A 19,594-nucleotide genomic window follows, 5' to 3' on the forward strand; every position below is an offset into this window, starting at 1 on the left:
TGAACAGCAATAAGTCCTCTGTGGTTCCCACCTCCTGGTATTCATACTCTGTAGTCTCTTCTCACACTGAGTAGGGCTGACCTGTCCCGATGGGATAAGGTAGAGATGACAGTGTGACTTCTGAGGCTAAGTGGTAAAAGACGTCGTGGTTTCCATCTTGCCCCTGCCTAGAGCACTCATCCTGGAGGAAACCAGCCGTAGATGACAGGGACTCCAGCAGACTGTGCAAAGAGGTCAGGCCTGAGTCCTAGTCCTCTGTACTGGTTTCCTATTGCTGCTGTAACAAGTTACCACAAACCTAGTGGCTTAAAATAACATGAACTTATTATTTTACAGCTTTAAGTTCAGAAGTCTGACAGGGGTCTCACTGGGCTAAGACCAAGATGTCAACAGTTCCTTTCTGGAGAATTGAGGGGAGAATCCATTTCTTTGCCCTTTCCTGCTTCTAGAAGCCACCCGTATTCCTTAGCCCTGTGGTTGGCAAACTGCGGCTCGAGAGTCACATGCGGCTCTTTGGCCCCTTGAGTGTGGCTCTTCCACAAAATACCACGGCCTGGGCGAGTCTATTTTGAACAAGTGGCGTTAGAAGAAGTTTAAGTTTAAAAAATTTGGCTCTCTCACCGAAACCGGTTTGGCTCAATGGATAGAGCGTTGGTCTGCGGACTGAAAGGTCCCAGGTTCGATTCTGGTCAAGGGCATGTACATTGGCTGCGGGCACATCCCTGGTAGGGGGTGTGCAGGAGGCAGCTGGTCAATGATTCTCTCTCATTGATGTTTCTAGCTCTCTATCCCTCTCCCTTCCTCTCTGTAAAAAATCAATGAAATATATTTTTAAAAATTTGGCTCTCGAAAGAAATTTCAATAGTTGTACTGTTGATAATTGGCTCTGTTGACTAATGAGTTTGCCGACCACTAAGGCTTAGCCCATGACCCCATTCCTCCATCTTCAAAGCCAGCAACATTGCATCTCACCGTGCCTTTCTTCTGTAGTCACACCTCCCTCTGACTCTCTTGTTCTGCCTCCCTTTTTCACTTTAAAGAACCCTTATGATTACATTGGACCCACAGGATAATCTCTTTGTTTTAAAATCAGCATTTTAGTGACCTTAATTCCCATTTACTATGTAACCTACATATTCACAGGTCCCAGGGATCAGGACACGGATGTTTGTGGTGGCTGTTCCTCTGCCAACCGTGTGGTCTGGAAGAAGAGGCGTGGGCCTGAGGAGCAGCAGCCAGGAAAAGGAGGAGGGCCAGCAGGAGAGTGACATGTCACAGAAGCCAAAGGAAGAGAGCGTTCCCGGGAAGGAGTGCACTGCCGTGAATAATGCTGTTGGGAGGTCAAGCCTGATAAGAATTGAAAAAATATCCATTGGATTTAGTGTCCTGATGACACCAGCATTAGTTGGGGTAGTTCTGGGGACAGGAGCTAGTTTATGGTGTCCTGGGCAGCAAGGAAGGAGTGAATAAGTAGAGGCTGAGAGTGTAAAATCCTCCCAGATACTTGATTGTAGAAGAAAATTTGCTGCTGCTTCTAAAAGAGGAAAGAGAAGCACAGTTCACTGCAGATGAGAAGGAAGGAGAGGTACAGCGGCGATGGGTATAAATGCGGTATCTGTGAGGGGAGTCCCCCTAGCCCTCCGACAGCCTCGAAAGGAGGGCCTGTGGGATTGACCTGAGCTCAGGGTTAGCCAGGCGGGCGCCACTGTACCGGAGAACAGAGGTTAGGTTACCATCAAGGCTGTGGTGAGGTGATAACTGGGAATTTAAGGAGAGAAAAAGAGAGACCGGCCGGCAGGAGGCGCTGGTGAGGCAGGGAGGGATTGCTGAGCAAACTAAGGATATTATTGTCTTAAAAGTATCTGAAATAATTTTAGGGGAAAATGCTTGTTCTTGATCGGATCGCACTACTCGCTGGATTTCCTGATCCGCTGGTCTCTAGGTCCTGGATGTTCCAATGCTTAGAACAGGGCTTGTCATAGAGTAACCGCTATGTACCGTTAGCTATAATTGATGTACGTGTGTACTTTTTAAAACTCCGGAGACTCCATTTCCCTTGAGGCATTGCGGCCGCTTGGACTACAACTCCTAGAATGCCTGGCAGGCCCTCTAGTCCGTAGGGATCTTTAAGCTGGTTTTCCAGTCCCAGCATTCCTTGCTGTTTTCCTACCTCGCCAGCAAGCCTATCCAGTCCTAGGAAAACCCAATTGGATCCGGGAGTGCGAGACCAGCCAGCCCTCGCGCAGGCGGGCGGGGAGGGTGTGGCCACACCTTGCCCCGCCCCTGCTCCGTGGCTGGTTCTCTTTCCGCTGGCGCCCCGAGCGGGACACCGAGACATGGGCACTACCTGGCGCAGCCCCGGGCGGGTGCGGCTGGCGCTCTGCCTCTCGGGCTTAGTGCTCTCGCTCTACGCGCTGCACGTGAAGGCGGCGCGCGCCCGGGACCAGGATTACCGCGCACTCTGCGACGTGGGCACCGCCATCAGCTGTTCGCGCGTCTTCTCCTCCAGGTGCGCGTGGGAGTGGAAGGCTCGGGGCACCGGGCTGTTCGTGGGAGCGGTGCATGGGAATCAGATGTGCATGGCGGCCAGGTTGTCAGATGGTTCTGGAGTCTGGGATTGTCGTGCCAGGAAGCAGATGCATGGGGACCGGCTGCTCCAGGGGACACTGCCCAGCGAGTCGGGTGTGTCCGAGATAGGAATGAGGGGCGGGATGGGGGGGGGGGGGGAGATATTGCTGGGGACTATGGTTATTCCTGGGAGTAGTGGATCTGGATTCCAAGGAATAACGGTGACCCGGCAGGAGGGGGAGGTAATGTGTAGGGACCCGTGCTGGTCATGAGGATGGCCGTGCCTGGGGATAAGGTGGCCAGGTCTGGCTCTGCTTGAGGACCTGGGGTTAGTGGGATGACCGAATACAGAGGAGGCAATGGGCGGCCAGGGAGCTGGAGAATTAGGGGTCCAGGCCAGAGAGGTCCTACCCCAGATTCCCAGTCTCTGGTAACTCTGTAAAGCAAGGTCAACTGTATATCCCACCATGCCATCTTAAGAATTACTGAAGGTCTAGGATGAAAAGAGGGGCCGAAGGGGGAACCTTGGCCAGGCCTGGCCTGGGATTGGGGAAAGATAGGAGCAAACACATGGACTCCTGACGTGGCAAAGGGAAGCTTCATCAGGAGGTCATCGACCCTTGGCCTCAAGCTGGGTCGGGAAATGGGGACATAGGGAAGGTGGACAGCCCACGTGGCTTCTATTTTTTTAAAAAAAGTATACATGTTTATTTAAATTGGTTTCGGAGAGGAAAGGATGGAGACAGATACAGAAACATCAATGATGAGAGAGAATCATGGATCGGCTGCGTGCTGGGGGTGAGCTCACAATCTGGGAAGTGCCCTGACCAGGAATCATAGGTCTAAGCTCAATCACTGAGCCACACCAGCCGGGTCAGGTGGCTTCTTGGAAATCACCCCTCCAGGACAGGGCCCAGGCACGGGGTTGACACACTCCTTACCTGGGCCTTCCACTCCACCAGGTGGGGCCGGGGCTTCGGGCTGGTGGAACCAGTGCTGGGTGCAGACAGTGTCTTCAATCAATCCAACAGCATATTCGGGTGCATCTTCTACACACTACAGCTGTTGCTAGGTAACTGGCCCTCCCCTTCACCACAGCCCTTCCTTCAGCCCCATTCCTTGCAATCTCCGGGGCGCGTAGAGCTGACAGGGGAGTGGAACTAAGAGGAGCCTTTCACTTGGTCTTGGAAGTGTCAGAGCCAGGAGGACCCTTAACCACTTCCTAGGGCACCAGTTTTGTTGGAAAGACTGGGGAGTTCTTTTCTGGGGGGAATCTAAGGGCTGTGTGTCTTTCCTCTGTAGATGAAATTTCAGTAGGAAAATTCACTATTTGTGTCCCAGGGATCACTGAACGGATAGGAAAACCAAGGCCTTGACGGGGCCTGTCAGACCCTCTTATTTTAGAGATTTCCCCAGCAGCCCCTGCTGTCTGGGTGGCACCAAAGTCATGGAAATTTCCAGAAGTGGCTTGTCCCTGAAGCCCATGTTTGACCCTTTTCTTCCTTGCAGGTTGCCTCCGGGGCCGCTGGGTATCTGTCCTGCTGTTGCTGAGTTCCCTGTTGTCCCTCGCTGGTTCTGTCTACCTGGCCTGGATCCTGCTCTTTGTGCTCTATGACTTCTGCATTGTTTGCATCACCACCTATGCCATCAATGTGGGCCTGCTGGTGCTCAGCTTCCGGGAGGTCCAGAGACCCCAGGGCAAGGTCAAAGGGCACTGAGCCCTCACTGACCTCGGAGGCTCTGCTTTGGTGTGTCAGCCTTGCCAAAGGGGAGCACGTCTGGGTCCTAGAGGAGCCTGCAGCCCACCTCCACCATCCTCCCAGCACAGGACAATGGACCGAATGGCCAGACTCTTCCTCCACCCAGTGCCTCTGGCTCTGCCCCAAGGATTGATTTCCAAAGCTCCCGCCTTTGCCCAAGGAAGGAAGGTTCTGAGCAATAAAATTTCTTAAATTGGTTAAGTCTGAGCCACCTATCTGCCAGGGGCCCTCGTTCTTGCCTCCTCCGGGACCGGGAGGATATGAGTTGGAGGGAGAGTGGGGGGTCTGCTTGGGAATGGTGGTTAGTTCCTTCTCCAGCGTGTGGAGTCGGCAAGACTGGGGTGCCCCCCGCCCCAGGAAACAGGCTGGCAGCCCACTGCTGCCCACGGGAGCCAGGCCGCCCTCCTGCGAGGGCCTAGCATGCAGTACGGGAACAGCGGCCCTGGTTCTGTGCATGTGTGCTGGGAAGTCCTCACAGTGTGACCTGAGCCCTCCGGCTGCCTTAGCTACCACCCCAGACAGTCTTGGCAGCGCTGAAGGGCCAGGGACAGGCGTTTGTGATTTCTTTTTCCTAATATGTACTGAGCGCTTACCTGCATGCCAAGCACTGTTTAAGAACATGACATGTGTTAACTCATTTAATCCTTATAGCAATTTGTATGAGGTAGGTACTATTATTATCCCTGTCTTGATGAGGAAACTTGAGGTACAGAGAAGCTAAGTAATTTGCCTAAGATCACACAGCTAGTGTCTGGAAGGGGGCTGGGAAGCCCTCAGGGTTTTAATCCACCAGGGCCATCCGGCTGCAGCGTCTGTGTTGGGGTCAGGGTTCCTGAACAGTCTGGGCTGGCCGGAGTTAGACGTCAGGAGCAGGAAAAGAAGGCACCCTGAATGTTCTTCCCTCCTGATTGAGTCTTCCGACACCTGCGAGAAAGGTGGGCACGACTGGACCCCTGCCTGCTGGGGAGGTGGCGGGCCCAGAGAGGTGTTGAGATTGGCCAGTTCTCGGCTAGCAAGTAGCAGAGCCCTGGCCCCTTGCCTGCCAGCCCTGAACTCACTGTATCCGAAGCAAGATGGGAGAAGGTATGTGAAATCCACTTGGAAATGAAAAGTGAGAACGGGGAGGGCCTGCCATTGTGTCCTTTAGTTCCAGGAGAGAGCTTCCATGCTGGGAGAGGTTGAATCTGCGCCAGGCTCTGGTCTAAGTGTTTTTAAATTAAAATTTTCTGCGTTTTTCAGACAAGGCACAGATCGGCTAAAGGTCCAAGGTCCCTCAAGTAGTAAGTGGGGTAACTGGCATTTGAACTCAGTCTGTGAGTTCATGGCCATGGCCCAGAGAGGGGTGGTGAACAGCCCAGGGTCACACAGCCCCAGAACCAGGAGCTACTGGCTTCCTTCCAGCCCAGGAAAAGCAATGACACCTGACTCGCAGCCAACTGGGGGCGGAGCAGAGGTGGAGCTAGCGAGACCCAGGTGGCTTCTCAGAACCACTGCACAGGCGGCAGAGTAGCCCGGAGCAGCATGAAGCAGAGCTGGGGACCAGGGCTGCTGATCCTGGGAGCCGTGGTCCTCATAGAGGGTGAGCCACCTGTGTTGGAGTGGGTGGGGGAGTGGGGTGGGGGGCGTTCAGGGGCCACCCTCTGCCCCGCAGCCCCTGCAGCTTGGTGTGTGTGAAGACTGCCTGTGGGTGACAGTCCGCCTGTGGTGACAGACCGTGTCTGGCTGTGTGTGGGGACGTCCGTGTGGCTGTCTGGGTGTGAGGAGTCTGTCTGCAGGGCTGTCAGCGCCTGTGTGTTCCCTGTACCCCTGTCTGCCCCTCTACTTCAGCAAGACCTTAGGCAAGTTCTGAAGCCCTTCAGCCTCAGCCGCCCAGCCTTTCCTTCTGCCCCATCCCTCCTGGCTCAGATGTTCGGTGGGTGTGTCTGTGTGTGCCAATTATGGGGAAGAGGCAGGGCAGGAGACTCTTTGGTTGAGTCTGGCAGTTTCTGGAAAGGTGGGGGAGTCTGAGTCGTCAAAATGGGTGGACATGACGCAGGCCTCTAATCCTTCCTCCTAGGCCTCCATGGCTGGGGGCACAATTAAGCTAATGTTCTCCACACACACAGGCTGCCTCCTGACTCAGTGGCGGGGGCAGGAGTTGGGGTTCTGAAGCGTGGAGGAGGGCTGGCCTGGTCCCAAGCTGAACCCCAGGCCCTGCTCCTCAGGCCTGGAGTGCTGAGCACAGCTGAGGGAGGAGAGTTAATTACTGAGCATATGCTCTGAGTAGGTTCCAATAAAAGCTGTTCCTGGACTACATATAAATATTTTCATTCTGGGAGGGGCTGGTGAGGTAGCCACAGAGTCATAGGCAAGGGGCCAGGGCCTATCCCCCAACCTGTGCCCTCCACCAAAGCTGGGCCAGGCAGGTAAGGCTCCCCAAGTCTCACCTGTGTCTCTCTCTCCCCAGGTCTTCAAGCAGCTCAGCGTGGTAAGCCCTGGGGACATGGGGCTTGGGCCTTACTTGGGTCTGGATGGACCTTGGGTGAGGACAGGATTGGGGCCTGCTATCCTGACCCACCTCTCTCTACAGCCTGTGGGCAGCGTGGCCCTGGCCCCCCTGAACCTCAGGAGGGCAACACAGGGCCTGGCGAGTGGCCGTGGCAGGCCAGTGTGAGGAGGCAGGGGGTCCACGTCTGTAGTGGCTCCCTGGTGGCGGACTCCTGGGTCCTCACTGCTGCCCACTGCTTTGAAAAGTGAGTTGTGGCTGGGGTCCGACAGGGCTTCTGACTTTGGGGGTGGGTGATGTGTCCCCAAAGTCCATAGTACTGACCCCTGCCCTTAGAAAAACCGTTTACTGAGACTATGCTATATGCCAGGTACTTATCAAGTTGCTCTTAACAGCCTTCATGGTAGAAGCCTTAAAAAAGAGAATCAGGTTGGGAGAAGGAAAGACCTTGCTTAAAGCCACAGATGATATTTGTCCGTTCACCTACCTTGTTGTCTTCCATGGGGCACTGTCCCCCTCTGCACTCCATGCCTGGGCCTTGTCCCTCTCTTTCCAGAGCGGCAGTGACAGAACTGAGCTCCTGGTCAGTTGTTCTGGGCTCTCTGCAGCGTGAGGGGCTGAGCCCTGGGGCTGAGGAGGTCGGGGTGACGTCTCTGCAGCTTCCCAGGGCCTACAACCACTACAGCCAGGGCTCAGACCTGGCCCTGCTCCGGCTCGCCCACCCCACAGCCCACACACCCCTCTGCTTGCCCAGACCTGCCCATCGCTTCCCCTTTGGGACCTCTTGCTGGGCCACTGGCTGGGACCAGGACATCAGTGACGGTGAGTGCTACCCCAGGCTGAAGCCCAGAGGCAGTCCACTTGCCCAAGGTCACACAGCCTCAGCTGCAACTGTCTGCTTCTAGTCTTCCTTGCTCCCCAGAGCCCAGACTCCAACCCCAACCCCAACCCCGTCTTTTTCCAGCTCCCAGGACCCTACGGAACCTGCGCCTGCGTCTAATCAGCCGCCCCACGTGTAACTGTCTCTACAACAGGCTGCACCAGCGGCTGCTGGCCAGCCCAGCCCGGCCTGGGATGCTGTGTGGGGGTGCCCAGCCCGGGGTGCAGGGGCCCTGCCAGGTCTGAAGGGGATGCGAGGGGAGGAAGCAGAGGGGAGGGGTCCTGGCTTTGGGCTGGGTGCTCGATCCGCAGGGATGGGTGGAAGGGCTGCAGAGGATGTCTGCCCAGGGCTGGGCTCAGGTGTCTGTCCTTGGCCCCATTGCCTGCTTCAGGGAGATTCTGGGGGTCCCGTGCTGTGCCATGAGCCCGATGGACACTGGGTTCAGGCTGGGATCATCAGCTTCACATCAAGCTGTGCCCAGGAAGACACTCCTGTGCTGCTGACTGACACGGCTGCCCACAGCTCCTGGCTGCAGGCTCGCGCTGGGGGCGCAGCCTTTCTGGCCCAGAGCCCAGAGGCCTTGCAGATCAGCGATGAGGACAGCTGTGTAGGTATGAGCAGAGGGTGTTTAGAGTGTGATATGTGGGGACAGCCAGGCCTGCATGAGGACTTCTGGGCAGCAGGTGGAAGCCACAGTGAAACAAATTTCAGCTCGCAATAGAGAATTGATGCAGGGCATCCGCTAACTGCCATATGCTAATTAGGGGGCTTTTAAGGCCCACCCCTGAGTCCCTAGGATGGGAACAGCCCCATTTAGGGCTGAGATGTTTCAGAACTTTATGGGTTTGGAGTTTCGGTAAGAAGAGGGACCTGTGATCTAGCTGAAGGTTTTGGGGCCTTGCTGCAAGTTTCCAAGCAAAGACCCAGTGAGATTGGACAGGGCGGGGCTCCCACTCAGAATTCTAGCATAAGTGATTAACACGCAAACTGCATGCAAAATAATTCCTGGGAAGGAAGCTATGTCTTAATGGTAAGAGAAGCCCTAGTGAGCCAGGAATTCTGGAGCCAGTCCAGGCCCGGAGGGGTGCAGACAGGTGGGGCGGAGGGATGATTAGCAGGCCACTCCCTTGAGGCCAAATCGTCAGTTAAAAGCTTAGGCCCTGGCTTTTGAACATCCAATCTGCTACTTACCTGTAGTTATTGAGCTAGGAAGTCACTTCACCTTTCGGGAACTTTGGTTACAGGGGTAACAAAATTCAACTTCAAAGGTTGTTGTGAGGATTTGATAGCATGCGGGAAGCACTTAGCAAGAAGGCAGGTGGGAATCCATCCGTTTCAGCCTGCGGATCCTTGAGGGGAGAAGGTCCCCAGGCAGAAGCCCCCTCCCCATGGCCCTGGGATGCCAGGCTGCAGCACCAGGGGAAGCTGGCCTGTGGCGGAGCCCTGGTGTCGGAGGAAGTGGTGCTGACCGCTGCCCACTGCTTCATTGGGTGAGCCCCGTCTCCCCCACCTTTGTACCCCCCCCCCCCCCGCCCCCGCCGCACAATCGTCAGTGCTGTCTCTGCTCAGGCGGCAGAGCCCAGAGGAATGGAGCGTGAGGCTGGCGGCCGGACCAGAGGAGCACAGCCTAAAGCAACTCATCCTGCACGGGGCTTACACCCACCAAGAGGGGGGCTACGACGTGGCCCTCCTGTTGCTGGCCCAGCCTGTGACATTAGGCCCCGGCCTGCGGCCCCTCTGCCTGCCCTATGCTGACCACCGCCTGCCGGATGGGGAACGTGGCTGGGTCTTGGGGCTGGCCCACCAAGGAGCAGGTATATAGGCCAGGCCCACCAGCAGCTACCCATCCAGCCTAGAGGCCACTGGGGCAGTCGGGTCTTTCCCTCCCCCCACCACAGGCACCAGCGCCCCTCAGACAGTGCCTGTCACCCTCCTGGGGCCTAGGGCCTGCGGCCGGCTGCACACTGCCCTTGGGAGCGATGGCATCCCCATTCTGCCAGGGATGGTGTGCACCAGTGTGGTGGGTGAGCCGCCCCGCTGTGAGGTAAGCTCCAGTCCCCCAAACCTTACCCCAGTCCCCTGGCATCCTCAGCCTGCAGCTCATGTACAAGGCCTGCTCTCACCTCAAGTTCAGCCTTTCTGCCATCTGGCACTCTAGCCCCGTCTGCCCCTCACAACTGCTTAGGGGTAAGAGGAAGTCACCCAGTGTCACCTGACCCCTGGCAGGGCCTGTCTGGGGCACCACTGGTGCATGAGGTGAGGGGCACATGGTTCCTGGCTGGGCTACACAGCTTTGGAGATGCCTGCCAAGGCCCCGCACGACCTGCAGCCTTCACAGCGCTCCCCACCTATGAGAACTGGGTCAGCAGTTTGGACTGGCAGGTCTACTTCTCCGAGGAGCCCGAGCCCGAGCCCGAGCCTGGAAGCTGCCTGGCCAATATGAGTATGTGGCCCTGGGGCTTCTGCTGCCTCTCCCCTCTCGACCCCTCTCTGTCTAGAAAATCTGATCTGAGTCACCTCTAGATGCCCTGAGTGGGTGGAGCAGGACAGACCCATCTGGATTCAGATTCTGTCTGTCATTGTGGGACTTGGAACAGGCCTCTCAACCTCTTGAACCTGTTTCCTCATCCATCCTGGGGGCTGTGCAGCACCTCCCTCCTCCTCCTCCAGGAGAGTTGTGAGGAGGCCACCACCCACCTCTTCCTCTCCGACAGGCCAACCAGCTGACTGTTGACAGGTGGCTCTGGGATGCTGCAAACACATCACTGCCTCTGCCCCTCTCCATCCCCCGCCCACACACAATTCCAGGCGCTGGGCAGGCCCAAAAGCCCAGTGGGCTCTGGGAAGGAGCCTGCCTGGATTGGCAGCTGCCCCGTCTCCCCCCCTGCAGGACAGGGAGATGTCACCTGCAGATGCTCCCCACTCTCAGCTCTGCTCTCCGACGCAGGCGTCCCAGTTTTCCCTATTCTTCATCCCCTCACATAGAATCACACCAGCCACATACTTGGAAAATTTTCTTTTTTGGGGGGAAGGGGGGATGGTGGTGCAATTTTCCTTTTTTTAAACTTAAATAAATTGTTACAAAATAGACTTTAGAAAATAAGTTACAAATTGTAGCAAAAGCCCCCCCTCCCCCCTCCACAGGCAACATTCCTATCCCTGGCTCTCTCTGAATCTGCCTCCCTGGAGTTGGAATCTGGTTGGTGAGGGTGGCCCGGCATCCCGGCAGACCCGGGCACCAGGTGTCTTGTAGGACGATCATAATGAACTGCATGGTGACAAAGGCTGGGGAAGGCGGCCCTTCAAGGACAGGGACATGAGGAACACCTCACCCCCTGCTCACGAAAGAAGCCAGATCTGGGTCTTCTTTGCGAGGGGAGAGGAGAAGAGATGGGGATGCCCAAACTACTCCTGAGTAGAACATGGAGGTCAAACCTTGCCCTGCAACCTGCACTCTTGCCCTGTATTGATCTTTGGAGAATTGAAGTTCAGAGGGAGAAGCTGAGATCTGCAGGCCACTGGGGTGAAGGGTCCAGAAGTGGGGTCGTGGGGGTGGGTGGAGGGGGCAATGACAGGCCCGCTGCCGGTGCCTCTGAGGCTCCTGGGGAGAGAGAAGTTACTGAGGGGGCACACTCCACACAGCTGGTACTCCCCTCCCCAGCCCTGCCCATGCCCGAGGAACCTGTAGGAGAGCCCTATAGCCCTGAGACTGCCAATGCGTTTCCCAGACTTGGCTAACTGGCTCCTCACTCACTCCCTTAAGGTTACAAGAAATCTTTTATCTTGAACGCCATCTCATCAGCTCTCTTAGGGGAACCTCGGCCACCGTCCCCTCCTTCCCTGACAATTTCTGGTCAAGGGCCCGCCATCCCAGGACACCCATCCTTGGTGGCCACTAAATGGAATGGGTTCTGGGAGATCTCTAGAGGAGGTGAAGCGAGCGAGCCCAGCGCTTGCTGAGGGAATAGGCTGTCCCACAGTCTCATCTTCCAGCTTGGCTGGGTGGAGGTGACTCCGTGGAGATTCCCCGATAGAGAAGGGTGATAGGGGCTAATGACTGTTGTTGCTACAGCTGGGCCTGGCTTCAAAGAAACCATCACCTGTGACTCAGCCCTCCAGTTAAAGGTGTGCTGGCAGTAGGGGGTGTGCAGGTAGAAAGGGTGGTTTGGTTGGATCCTGAAAAGGACATACACAGCAGATAGAGAAAAGGGTTGAATAAAGAGAAGAGACGTGAGGCAGTACTGACAGGAAAGGACCAAAGGTCTAGTTTCCAAGAAAAGTAGAGGGGGAGCAGAGACCAGATGCAGGAAAATAGGGACAGGGAGCTGGGGCCATTCATTGGCCAAGTCAGCACAGAAGCCACAAAGTCCAGTCTGGGGGTGCCTCCCTCAGCCCATTCCTCATTCCCTGACTCCCTGCCTACTCTAGGGAAGAGCTGAACCTAGGTAATCTTTTCCTCTGGGAACCATTACTGGCTGGGTCAGGAGGGTTTCCAGATGTAGTAGCCAGATGGTACCCAGCTGCCTTCCCGCCCAAAACAAAGCCTCCTCTTTGGCTCAGACACAGCAGAGGAGCCCAGGCAGCGGCCTCTGCCCCCGCCCACTCCTTATCCCACCCCATCATGCTATCTATTTACCTGACCCAGGGGTTCAGATCTAGGCCACTCAAAGGGCAGCATCTTCAAACTAGTTTTCTCATTCCATACCCAAGCTTCCGGTCACCTCTTGGAACCCATAGGACCCTTTCCTCTCACTCCTTGCTTCCCCACTACCTTGGGGCCAGATTTTGCCCTCCACTGTATGCCCACCCCTGGGATCCTTCAGTCCTCTGCCCGTTACATCCCCGTACCAGAGTTGGCCACTGTCCGTTCCTCCTGGTGCTGCTGCTGATGCTGCAGAAAGCTGATGCGGCGGCGGAAATGGCGGGGACAATGGGGGCAGGTGAAGGGCCCCTCCTGGGGTGCATGGACCCGCCCATGGCCCTCCAGCCGGGCAGCTGTCCGGAAGGCCTTGCCACAGATGCTGCAGCGATGGCGTTTGGGGTCCGTGTGGGTCCTGCCATGGTTCTTAAGGGAAAGCAGGTTGGGTAGAAGTTTGGGACAGAGGGAGCAAGGATAGAGTCCAGTGGTGTGGGCCTTCTGGTGGTTCAACAAGCTACCAGCATGGCGGTATGAACGCCCACACTGGGCACAGCGGAAGGGCCGATCCTCATCTCCAGCCACTGTGGACTTGACTCCCTGCCCCGCTTTAGCTCTCTCCGTACTCTCTCCGGGGGCCCTGGGGGGATCTGTTGGGGCCTTCTGGGCTTTCCCTTGACCAGCGAGATCTACCTCACCCTCCACAGTCCCAGCTTTGGGGCCTCTGGCCTCCTCTATCAGGGGTGGGACCTGACTAAGGCCCTTGGCATGAGTTTGCAGGTGGCTGGCTAGTTCATGTTGGAACTGAAAGGTCTGGCCACAGTCGGGGCAGGCAAAGGTCTGGGAAGGTATGTGGTTGTGGCTGTGACTCTCGGTGGCCACAGGATTCAAGAACTCCTTGGAGCAGAGCAGGCAATAGTGGCAGTCTGCCTCATGGGTGTGGTGGTTCAAGGGGCCTTCCGACTGGCAGGTCTTACCACAACGGCAGCAGGAAAAGGGGTGGCTCTCTGGTTGGAGCTGAGGGGTGCTGTCTCTATTGTCCCAGCCATCCACATGACTAGGTCCATTGGGCTGGCTGTTGCCAAGGTGGCAAGAACTTATGGGGACACTGTCTGCTGACTCGTCTTCTGGCTTGGTCAGGACATGACCCCGAGGAACCCAATCTCCATCATGATTCACCGGTCCCCGGTCTCCTTGCCATCCATCTATTTGCCCCATGCCCCAGGAGACTGGCTCTGTGGCCTCTGAACCTGCTGACCTGATGGGGCTATGACTCTGCTCCCCTGGCCTCATGGCTCCATACTGCAGCTGGGGAACTGACTCAGGATCACCAGGTCTGTCCTCTAGTCCCTCGTCATCAGCGAGGTTCCCCTTGCTGCCCTCCGTGCCACCAGGACCTCCCTGACCACTCTTGGCCTCCTCCTCATGCTCTCGCAAGTGCCGCTCCAGAGAACCCCGGCCAGGGAAGCCCTGGCCGCAGAGGGCGCAGCGGACAGCTGCCCGCCGGGACCGCCCTGCTCGCCGCCGCCGGCTCTCCGAGTGTAGCTTCTGGTGGTCCTTCAAGGCCATGAGGTTGGAGTAGGTCTTGGGACAGGTGGGGCAGCTGTACTGGCCTGTCTCAGGGCTGCACCGGTGGTTCAGGAGGCTGCCGGCATGGCGGTAGTTCCGCCCACACTGCCCACACCGGAAGGGCCAATCTTCTCGAGCCAGTTTTCGGGTGCCCCCACCCCCACCCCGCTCGAGGTGGATGCGCTGGTGGTTAGCCAGCTGTTTCCGCAGGCGGAACGCCTTCCCACAGTCCCCGCAGCGGAAACGCCGGGGATCTGCATGGATGCGCCGGTGGTTCTTGAGGGACATGAGGTTTGAGAAGCCTTTGGAGCAGGCCTGGCAGCCAAAGTGGCCAGTCTGGTGGCTCTGCCGGTGATTGATGAGGCTGCCGGCGTGCTTGTATGACCGGCCACACACCTCGCAGCTGAAGGGCCGCTCAGAACTGGCCTCGGTCTGGCAGCCCTTCTCCGCAGTCTCCAACCTCAGCCCCATCTCCTCCCCCTTCAGAGTGGTCTCCTTCCACGTCTCTTCTTTCACCCTTGCCACCTCCTCTGGGGGCTCTATTTTAAGTTCCTCTTGGAGCTTCGCCACTTCTGCCTGCCCCAGCCCCTCCTCTGCCACATTCTGGGGCTCACTGCTGCCTCCGGCCTCTGGGACGGGCCCCACCTGGGGTTCAGAGCCTTTGCAGCGCGGGTGGTTTCGCAGGTGATTGCGGTAGGCAGCCAGGTTGGGGTAGCAGCGGGAGCAGACAGGGCAGATGTAGTCTCCTGTCTGGTGGATCTTGCGATGGTTCACTAGGCTGCCCCCATGGCGATAGGTTTTGCCACACTGATTGCAGCGGAAGGGGCGGGGCTGGTCCTCCAGAGAACTTTCCCCACCCTGCACGCAGAGGCTGTCTGCAACCGGGGCACCCCCGCCCTCTCCAGACTTTGTGTCTCCACCTTCTGCAGGGAGAGAAGTCACTGTGCCCTCAAAGACGCCATCTGCAGCAGTTTCCGAGGCATCACCCGACTCTCCCAAGTGGTTGGGAGCCTTGTCTGTCGTGTTCCCAGAACTCTGACTTTGGTGGTGACGCTCCAGGCTCCCTAGGTCATCATAGGTTTGACCACAGCAGCCACAGATGTGCCCATAACCAGCTCCATCCAATGCCTCCACCTCCCGCTGCAGCTGATTCAACAGCTCTGTTTCTGAGAGCTGTAGTGGGGCACTATGGGTGGAGGCTGCCACTGCTGCGGCTTCATCTTCCCCCTCCCCCTCCTCCTCCGAGCCCTCGGTCATGCCAGAGGAGTCATGAGCCTGGCGCCGGTGAAGCCTGTAGCCAGCCCGGCCGGGGAAGATCATGCCACAGAGGCAGCAGAGGAAAGGCTGTGCTGGGGCTGCCTCCCCGGGCCTGTGGTTCTGGAAGTGGCTGCGCAGGGCAGGCAGAGAGTCAAACTCCTTCGGGCAGAGGGAGCACTGATAGATGTCTGGTGGGTGGCAGGGCCTGTGGCTCAGCAGGCCAGTGGCATGGGGGAACGAATGCCCACAGTCAGAACACGTGTGGGAGGCCTCAGCCTGCCAGCTAGGGACAGCTTCCACAGAGTGGGAAGAGCTGGGCTGGCCAGGGGCTGGTTTCTGGTCTTCATCCACCCCAGGGAGGCCATCACAGAAGCGGGTCCCGTCGCTTTCCTCATCACCTGGCATTTCCAAGTTGTCAAGAAAACAGGCCTCCTTCCTTCCTAGTCCTTCCTCAGGACCTCTGCTCTCTTTATCACCCTGGGAACAGGCCTCCTCCCTTTCAGGCCCACATTTGTCTCTCTCGGCATGAGCCTGCAGAGAGCCCCCATCACTTTCCAAGTTGCTTTCGGCTCCACTAGGACTTTCCTCTGAAGGGCCCTGGGGACAGTCCAGGCCCACATTGTCTTCTACCAACTCCTGGGCCCAGTTCCCACCTGAAGGGAGTTGGGCTTCTCCCCCACCCCCAGCACTGCCAGTCCGCCTCCAGCGCCGCCTGCTCCGCCGCCGACTGTGGCGTCGTAAATGGTTCTTCATGGCAGCCATGGTGTGGAAGTGCTTGGTGCAGGCCCCGCAGCTGAAGTCCCCTGTCTGGTGGGTCTGCCTGTGGTTGATAAGGCTGCCCGAGTGGCGATAGCTCTTTCCACAGTCTCGGCAGGCAAATGCCCGAGGAGGTGACACCCTGGCCTCTGTCTTGCTATTCCCCCCTTCTCCCTGGGTCCGGCTGTGATGCTCAAGGCTCTCAGGATCTTCAAAGAGCGTCCCACACATGTTGCGTATCTGTGGTGCTGTCGTATCTGCTGCTGGGGGGACATCAGTGGCCGCCTCTTCACGTTTGCACCCAGTCTCTTGATCTGTACATGGGGCTGCGTTTGCTCCCACTGAGTCAGACTCCACCTTGAGGTGGCTGGGGGGACCTTCAGCCCCTGGGCCTGTGCTGCGACGAGCAGACTTGCAATGGACCCGCACGTGGTTGCGCAGGGCCATGAGGTTGGGGTACTTGCGGGGACAGAGTGAGCACTGGTACTCTCCGGTCTGATGGCTGTGGCGGTGGTTCACTAAGCTCCCCCGGTGGCGGTAAGCCCGACCGCATTCATTGCACTTATAGGGGCGGTGGTCCAGGGTGGCGGTGGGAACCTCTCTTTCTTTGTGGGTGGTCTCCGTCAGAGGCAAAGGAGGCGGCAGCTTGGATGGCTGCCCATCCTCAGCAGCTCCTTGCCGGGGTCTGTGATGAGCCCGCACATGGTTTTTGAGAGCAGCTGCATTGTACAGCTGCTTGGAACAGATGGAGCAAGGATAGACACCTGTCTGGTGGCTCTTGCGATGGTTGATAAGGCTCCCAGCATGGCGGTAAGTACGGCCACAGTCCCCACAGCGGAAAGGTCGGTACTCCTCCAGCCCACTGTCCTCCAGCTCCCCAGAGACGCCGAGTTCCCCAGAGCCATTCAGCATCGGTGTACTAGGGAGCTGATCCCAGCTGCTCTCGTCTGTGTGCCCATTGGTGGTGGGCATCCCTCTCTCTTCCCACAGCTGCTTCTGTCTTTCTCCCTCATGGGATTGCTGGTGTTCCAGCAGCTCTTGGGGGAGCCGAAAGGCACGGGGGCAGTGGGGACACTGGTAAGGCCGATACTGGGCATGGAGTCGGGAGTGGTTCTTCAGAGCCATGAGGTTAGAGAACTCCTTAAAGCAAATGGTACAAGGGTAGATGCCCAGGGTATGGCTCTGGCGGTGGTTGGTGAGGCTCCCTGCATGCTTATAAGTCTTGCCGCATTGACTACACTTGTACCGCCGTTCCTCCTCAGCAGGAGAGGACGGGGTGGGCTCCTGACCCCCTGTGAAATTCACCACGGATTCAGCCAAATACTGTTCCAAGTTGCTAAGGAGGCTGCTGGCTGGAGTGGAGAGCAGTGGGGCTCTGCCCGAGTTGGTGATGGATCCCCAGCCCTCTGCACCCTCCTCAGGATTTGGCTGGCTTTCCCAGTCTTCTCTTTGTCTGACGGGTGGATCTTCCCAGGTGTCCAGAGCTGCCCTGGGGTCAGGCCCAGATTCACAGCCAGATGTCTCTTCGGCATGTTTTTTCTGATTCCCCCAGCTTTCCCCATGGCCAAACCTCTGACCCCAAGAGTCAGTAGACACTGTCTCCCCCTGGAGGCGTGGAGTGGCTTCCTTGGGGCTTCCCTCAAGAGCATGAGTCCTCATGTGGCTCTTGAGGGCCATGGGATTGATGAAGTCCTTGCCACAGGTGGTACAGGGGAAAGGGCCAGTTTCATGGGTACAGTGGTGGTTGACCAAGCTTCCTGGGTGACGGTAGCCCTGCCCACACTGCTGACAGCGGTAGGGCTGAGGGATGCTATCAGCCTCCTCACTGCCCTGGTTGGAGGCTGGATGGAGCAGTTCACGGTGTTTTGACAGTTCCAGGACACTAGAAAAGTGGTGCTGACAGTCACAGCAGCTGAGTGAGGTGGGCACATCCTCCATGGGGCAGTGTGGCAGAAACCTGGAGGTTCAGGAAGAGCAGGCAGGTGGCAGAGGCATCTTCTGGTGGTGCCCAAAGCCTAGGAAGAGAGGGCAGTGGTCAGAAGGAAGGCCTGAATTAACTTTACCTCTTGGCTGTATAAGCAGCAAGTTTACTAGAGGTCACAGAGAGGTTCCCCAAGCAGCAATGCCGAGGGACCTGCTTTCTACTGGATCTAATCTGGAAGCACCATCCCTTAAGGCAACTCTGTACACAAGCTCCCCAAATATGGGAGCTTCCCTGGGCCTAACGCATCCCCAGAGGTATAGGTAAGGAAAGCCTAGAGGGATTAACTGACTTCTGATCGGAGACCTATTAACCTGTTCTTCAGACCAAATCCAAAAAGTCTTACTGCCCCTAACCTCCTCTCTATAATTCTGAAACAAACAACGTATCTCCTGTGACATCTTAAAAGGAAACCTGAACCTTTTCTAGGGCTCTGAATAAGAGATGTCCAATCCTTACCCCTCAGCTAAGCAGAGTAGCCCAGAGGCACTGAAAAAGCAGTCTTTGTCCCGTTGACAGATGAGGGCCTGAGAGATGTAGTTAGGGCCGCCTTCCGAGAAGGGGCTGGCTTGTCCCCCCACATCCCCTATTCCCATCATGGTCACAGAGTCTCCTTTCTAAAAGACTTTCTTGGCCACTTCTTTCACTTACTTCCCCTGAACCCAAACGATCTCCCATCAGGGAAATTCCATCCCATTTCTGGTTGTTCTTCACCCTCTCTACCTTCTTTCTTTCTGACACCTCCTCACTACAGCCTCCCTGCTGCCCTTCTGTTTTTCTTCTCCCTCCTCTCATAATACTGATGACAGCAATGCATGCTAATTGAGCATTACCACATACCGAACACTGTGCTAAATAAAGAATATTCATTGTGTCACTTAATCCCCACAACACACGGCAATGCCTGTTGTCCCAGTATACACACGAGCAAACCCACTGATTCAGGCAACCTTCTTTCCAAAGCTCTTGCACTCTCCATAGCAGGACCCCGTGCCTTCTACATCACCTTGGCTTTCCGATGGATTCTTTACTTCCATTGGACCCCAGTACAACTATCCCCGACTAAACCCCCTCACTGAATCTGCTCCCCGAACTCTCACTTCTCAAAGCCCCTTCGCTCAAGAGTGAATCCCCTTTCTTGATCGTTTGATCTGATCAGACGAGTCCTCTCGCCTCACTGATCTTCTCGGCCGATTTCCTCTTAAGACCCCTACCTCACACGGGTGGCCCCTTCTCGTTCCCGCCGCGGGTGCGTCCGTTGGGGACCGCGAACGGGAGCGCGCCTGCGCACTGGGACCCTCACCCTAACTGCAGCCGTGCGCCCCAAGGGGTGGCTGTGGGGGGCTCTCGCGCTCCCACACACGCACACTCCGCCAGGGATCCCAGGGGTGGGAGGGGAGGGAAAGAGGGAAGGGAGAAGGGGGAGAAGGAAGGAGGTAGAGTAAAAAGGGCGCAGCTGACACGAGCCAGGAGTACCCCCAGCTCCGCGGACACTTCCTATTGTTACTAGGAAACAGGAAGTGTTCTAGCCGCAAAAGCTTCCCCGCGAAACCTCCTCCTGGAGAACACTTCCTGACCCGCCTCCAAGCACCCGGTCTACACAGACACACTTCCGGTGCTAAGCAAGAAGTAGCTAAAATGCTACTCAGACCCCGCCCACGCAGGTCAAAGCGCTGGTCGTTTCCTATAACCTTAGCCACAC

At 57.0% G+C, this 19,594-nt stretch overlaps 3 protein-coding genes across 4 annotated transcripts; 2 read left to right on the forward strand and 1 right to left on the reverse strand.

The window, feature by feature from the left end:
• The first annotated feature begins 2,095 nt into the window (after positions 1-2,095).
• Positions 2,096-4,529, forward strand: VKORC1 (vitamin K epoxide reductase complex subunit 1). Of its 2 annotated transcripts, XM_008152793.3 has the most exons (3): positions 2,103-2,509; positions 3,531-3,640; positions 4,078-4,529. In XM_008152793.3, the coding sequence occupies exons 1-3, from the start codon at positions 2,337-2,339 to the stop codon at positions 4,284-4,286; spliced, it is 492 nt and encodes a 163-aa protein (XP_008151015.2). In that variant the 5' UTR covers positions 2,103-2,336; the 3' UTR covers positions 4,287-4,529. The 2 variants fall into 2 exon arrangements, with proteins under 2 accessions (XP_008151016.2, XP_008151015.2); XM_008152794.3 differs by lacking the exon at positions 3,531-3,640 and having other exon boundaries at positions 2,096-2,509; positions 4,078-4,266.
• A 1,320-nt stretch (positions 4,530-5,849) lies between these two features.
• PRSS53 (serine protease 53) lies at positions 5,850-10,427 on the forward strand. The gene is made up of 10 exons (XM_028127470.2): positions 5,850-5,907; positions 6,775-7,060; positions 7,370-7,635; positions 7,778-7,932; positions 8,085-8,304; positions 9,033-9,183; positions 9,263-9,507; positions 9,592-9,737; positions 9,920-10,136; positions 10,408-10,427. Exons 1-10 carry the CDS (start codon positions 5,850-5,852, stop codon positions 10,425-10,427), a joined length of 1,764 nt encoding a protein of 587 aa, XP_027983271.2.
• A 269-nt stretch (positions 10,428-10,696) lies between these two features.
• ZNF646 (zinc finger protein 646) lies at positions 10,697-17,919 on the reverse strand. Its single transcript, XM_028127467.2, has 2 exons — positions 12,542-17,919; positions 10,697-11,294 (listed from the first exon to the last, which is right to left on the reverse strand). Exons 1-2 carry the CDS (start codon positions 17,847-17,849, stop codon positions 11,182-11,184), a joined length of 5,421 nt encoding a protein of 1,806 aa, XP_027983268.2. The 5' UTR covers positions 17,850-17,919; the 3' UTR covers positions 10,697-11,181.
• Between the last annotated feature and the right edge of the window lie 1,675 nt (positions 17,920-19,594).

The sequence above is a fragment of the Eptesicus fuscus genome, chromosome 4 (assembly GCF_027574615.1).
Source record: "Eptesicus fuscus isolate TK198812 chromosome 4, DD_ASM_mEF_20220401, whole genome shotgun sequence".
Taxonomy (NCBI): Eukaryota; Metazoa; Chordata; class Mammalia; order Chiroptera; family Vespertilionidae; genus Eptesicus; species Eptesicus fuscus.

What these genes read in the sequence shown, in the direction of transcription:
- ZNF646 (XM_028127467.2), bottom strand. Translation starts at nt 17,849, where the DNA reads ATGGAGGATGTGCCCACCTCACTCAGCTGCTGTGACTGTCAGCACCAC. An exon ending in ACGGACAGTGGCCAACTCTG is followed by an intron (nt 11,295 to 12,541) that starts GTACGGGGATGT and finishes CTCTCTCCCCAG; the next exon opens with GAGCCTCAGAGGCACCGGCA.
- PRSS53 (XM_028127470.2), top strand. Translation starts at nt 5,850, where the DNA reads ATGAAGCAGAGCTGGGGACCAGGGCTGCTGATCCTGGGAGCCGTGGTC. An exon ending in GCTGCCCACTGCTTTGAAAA is followed by an intron (nt 7,061 to 7,369) that starts GTGAGTTGTGGC and finishes CTCTCTTTCCAG; the next exon opens with AGCGGCAGTGACAGAACTGA. An exon ending in GGGTGCAGGGGCCCTGCCAG is followed by an intron (nt 7,933 to 8,084) that starts GTCTGAAGGGGA and finishes TGCCTGCTTCAG; the next exon opens with GGAGATTCTGGGGGTCCCGT.
- VKORC1 (XM_008152793.3), top strand. Translation starts at nt 2,337, where the DNA reads ATGGGCACTACCTGGCGCAGCCCCGGGCGGGTGCGGCTGGCGCTCTGC. An exon ending in TCGCGCGTCTTCTCCTCCAG is followed by an intron (nt 2,510 to 3,530) that starts GTGCGCGTGGGA and finishes CCACTCCACCAG; the next exon opens with GTGGGGCCGGGGCTTCGGGC. An exon ending in CACACTACAGCTGTTGCTAG is followed by an intron (nt 3,641 to 4,077) that starts GTAACTGGCCCT and finishes TCTTCCTTGCAG; the next exon opens with GTTGCCTCCGGGGCCGCTGG.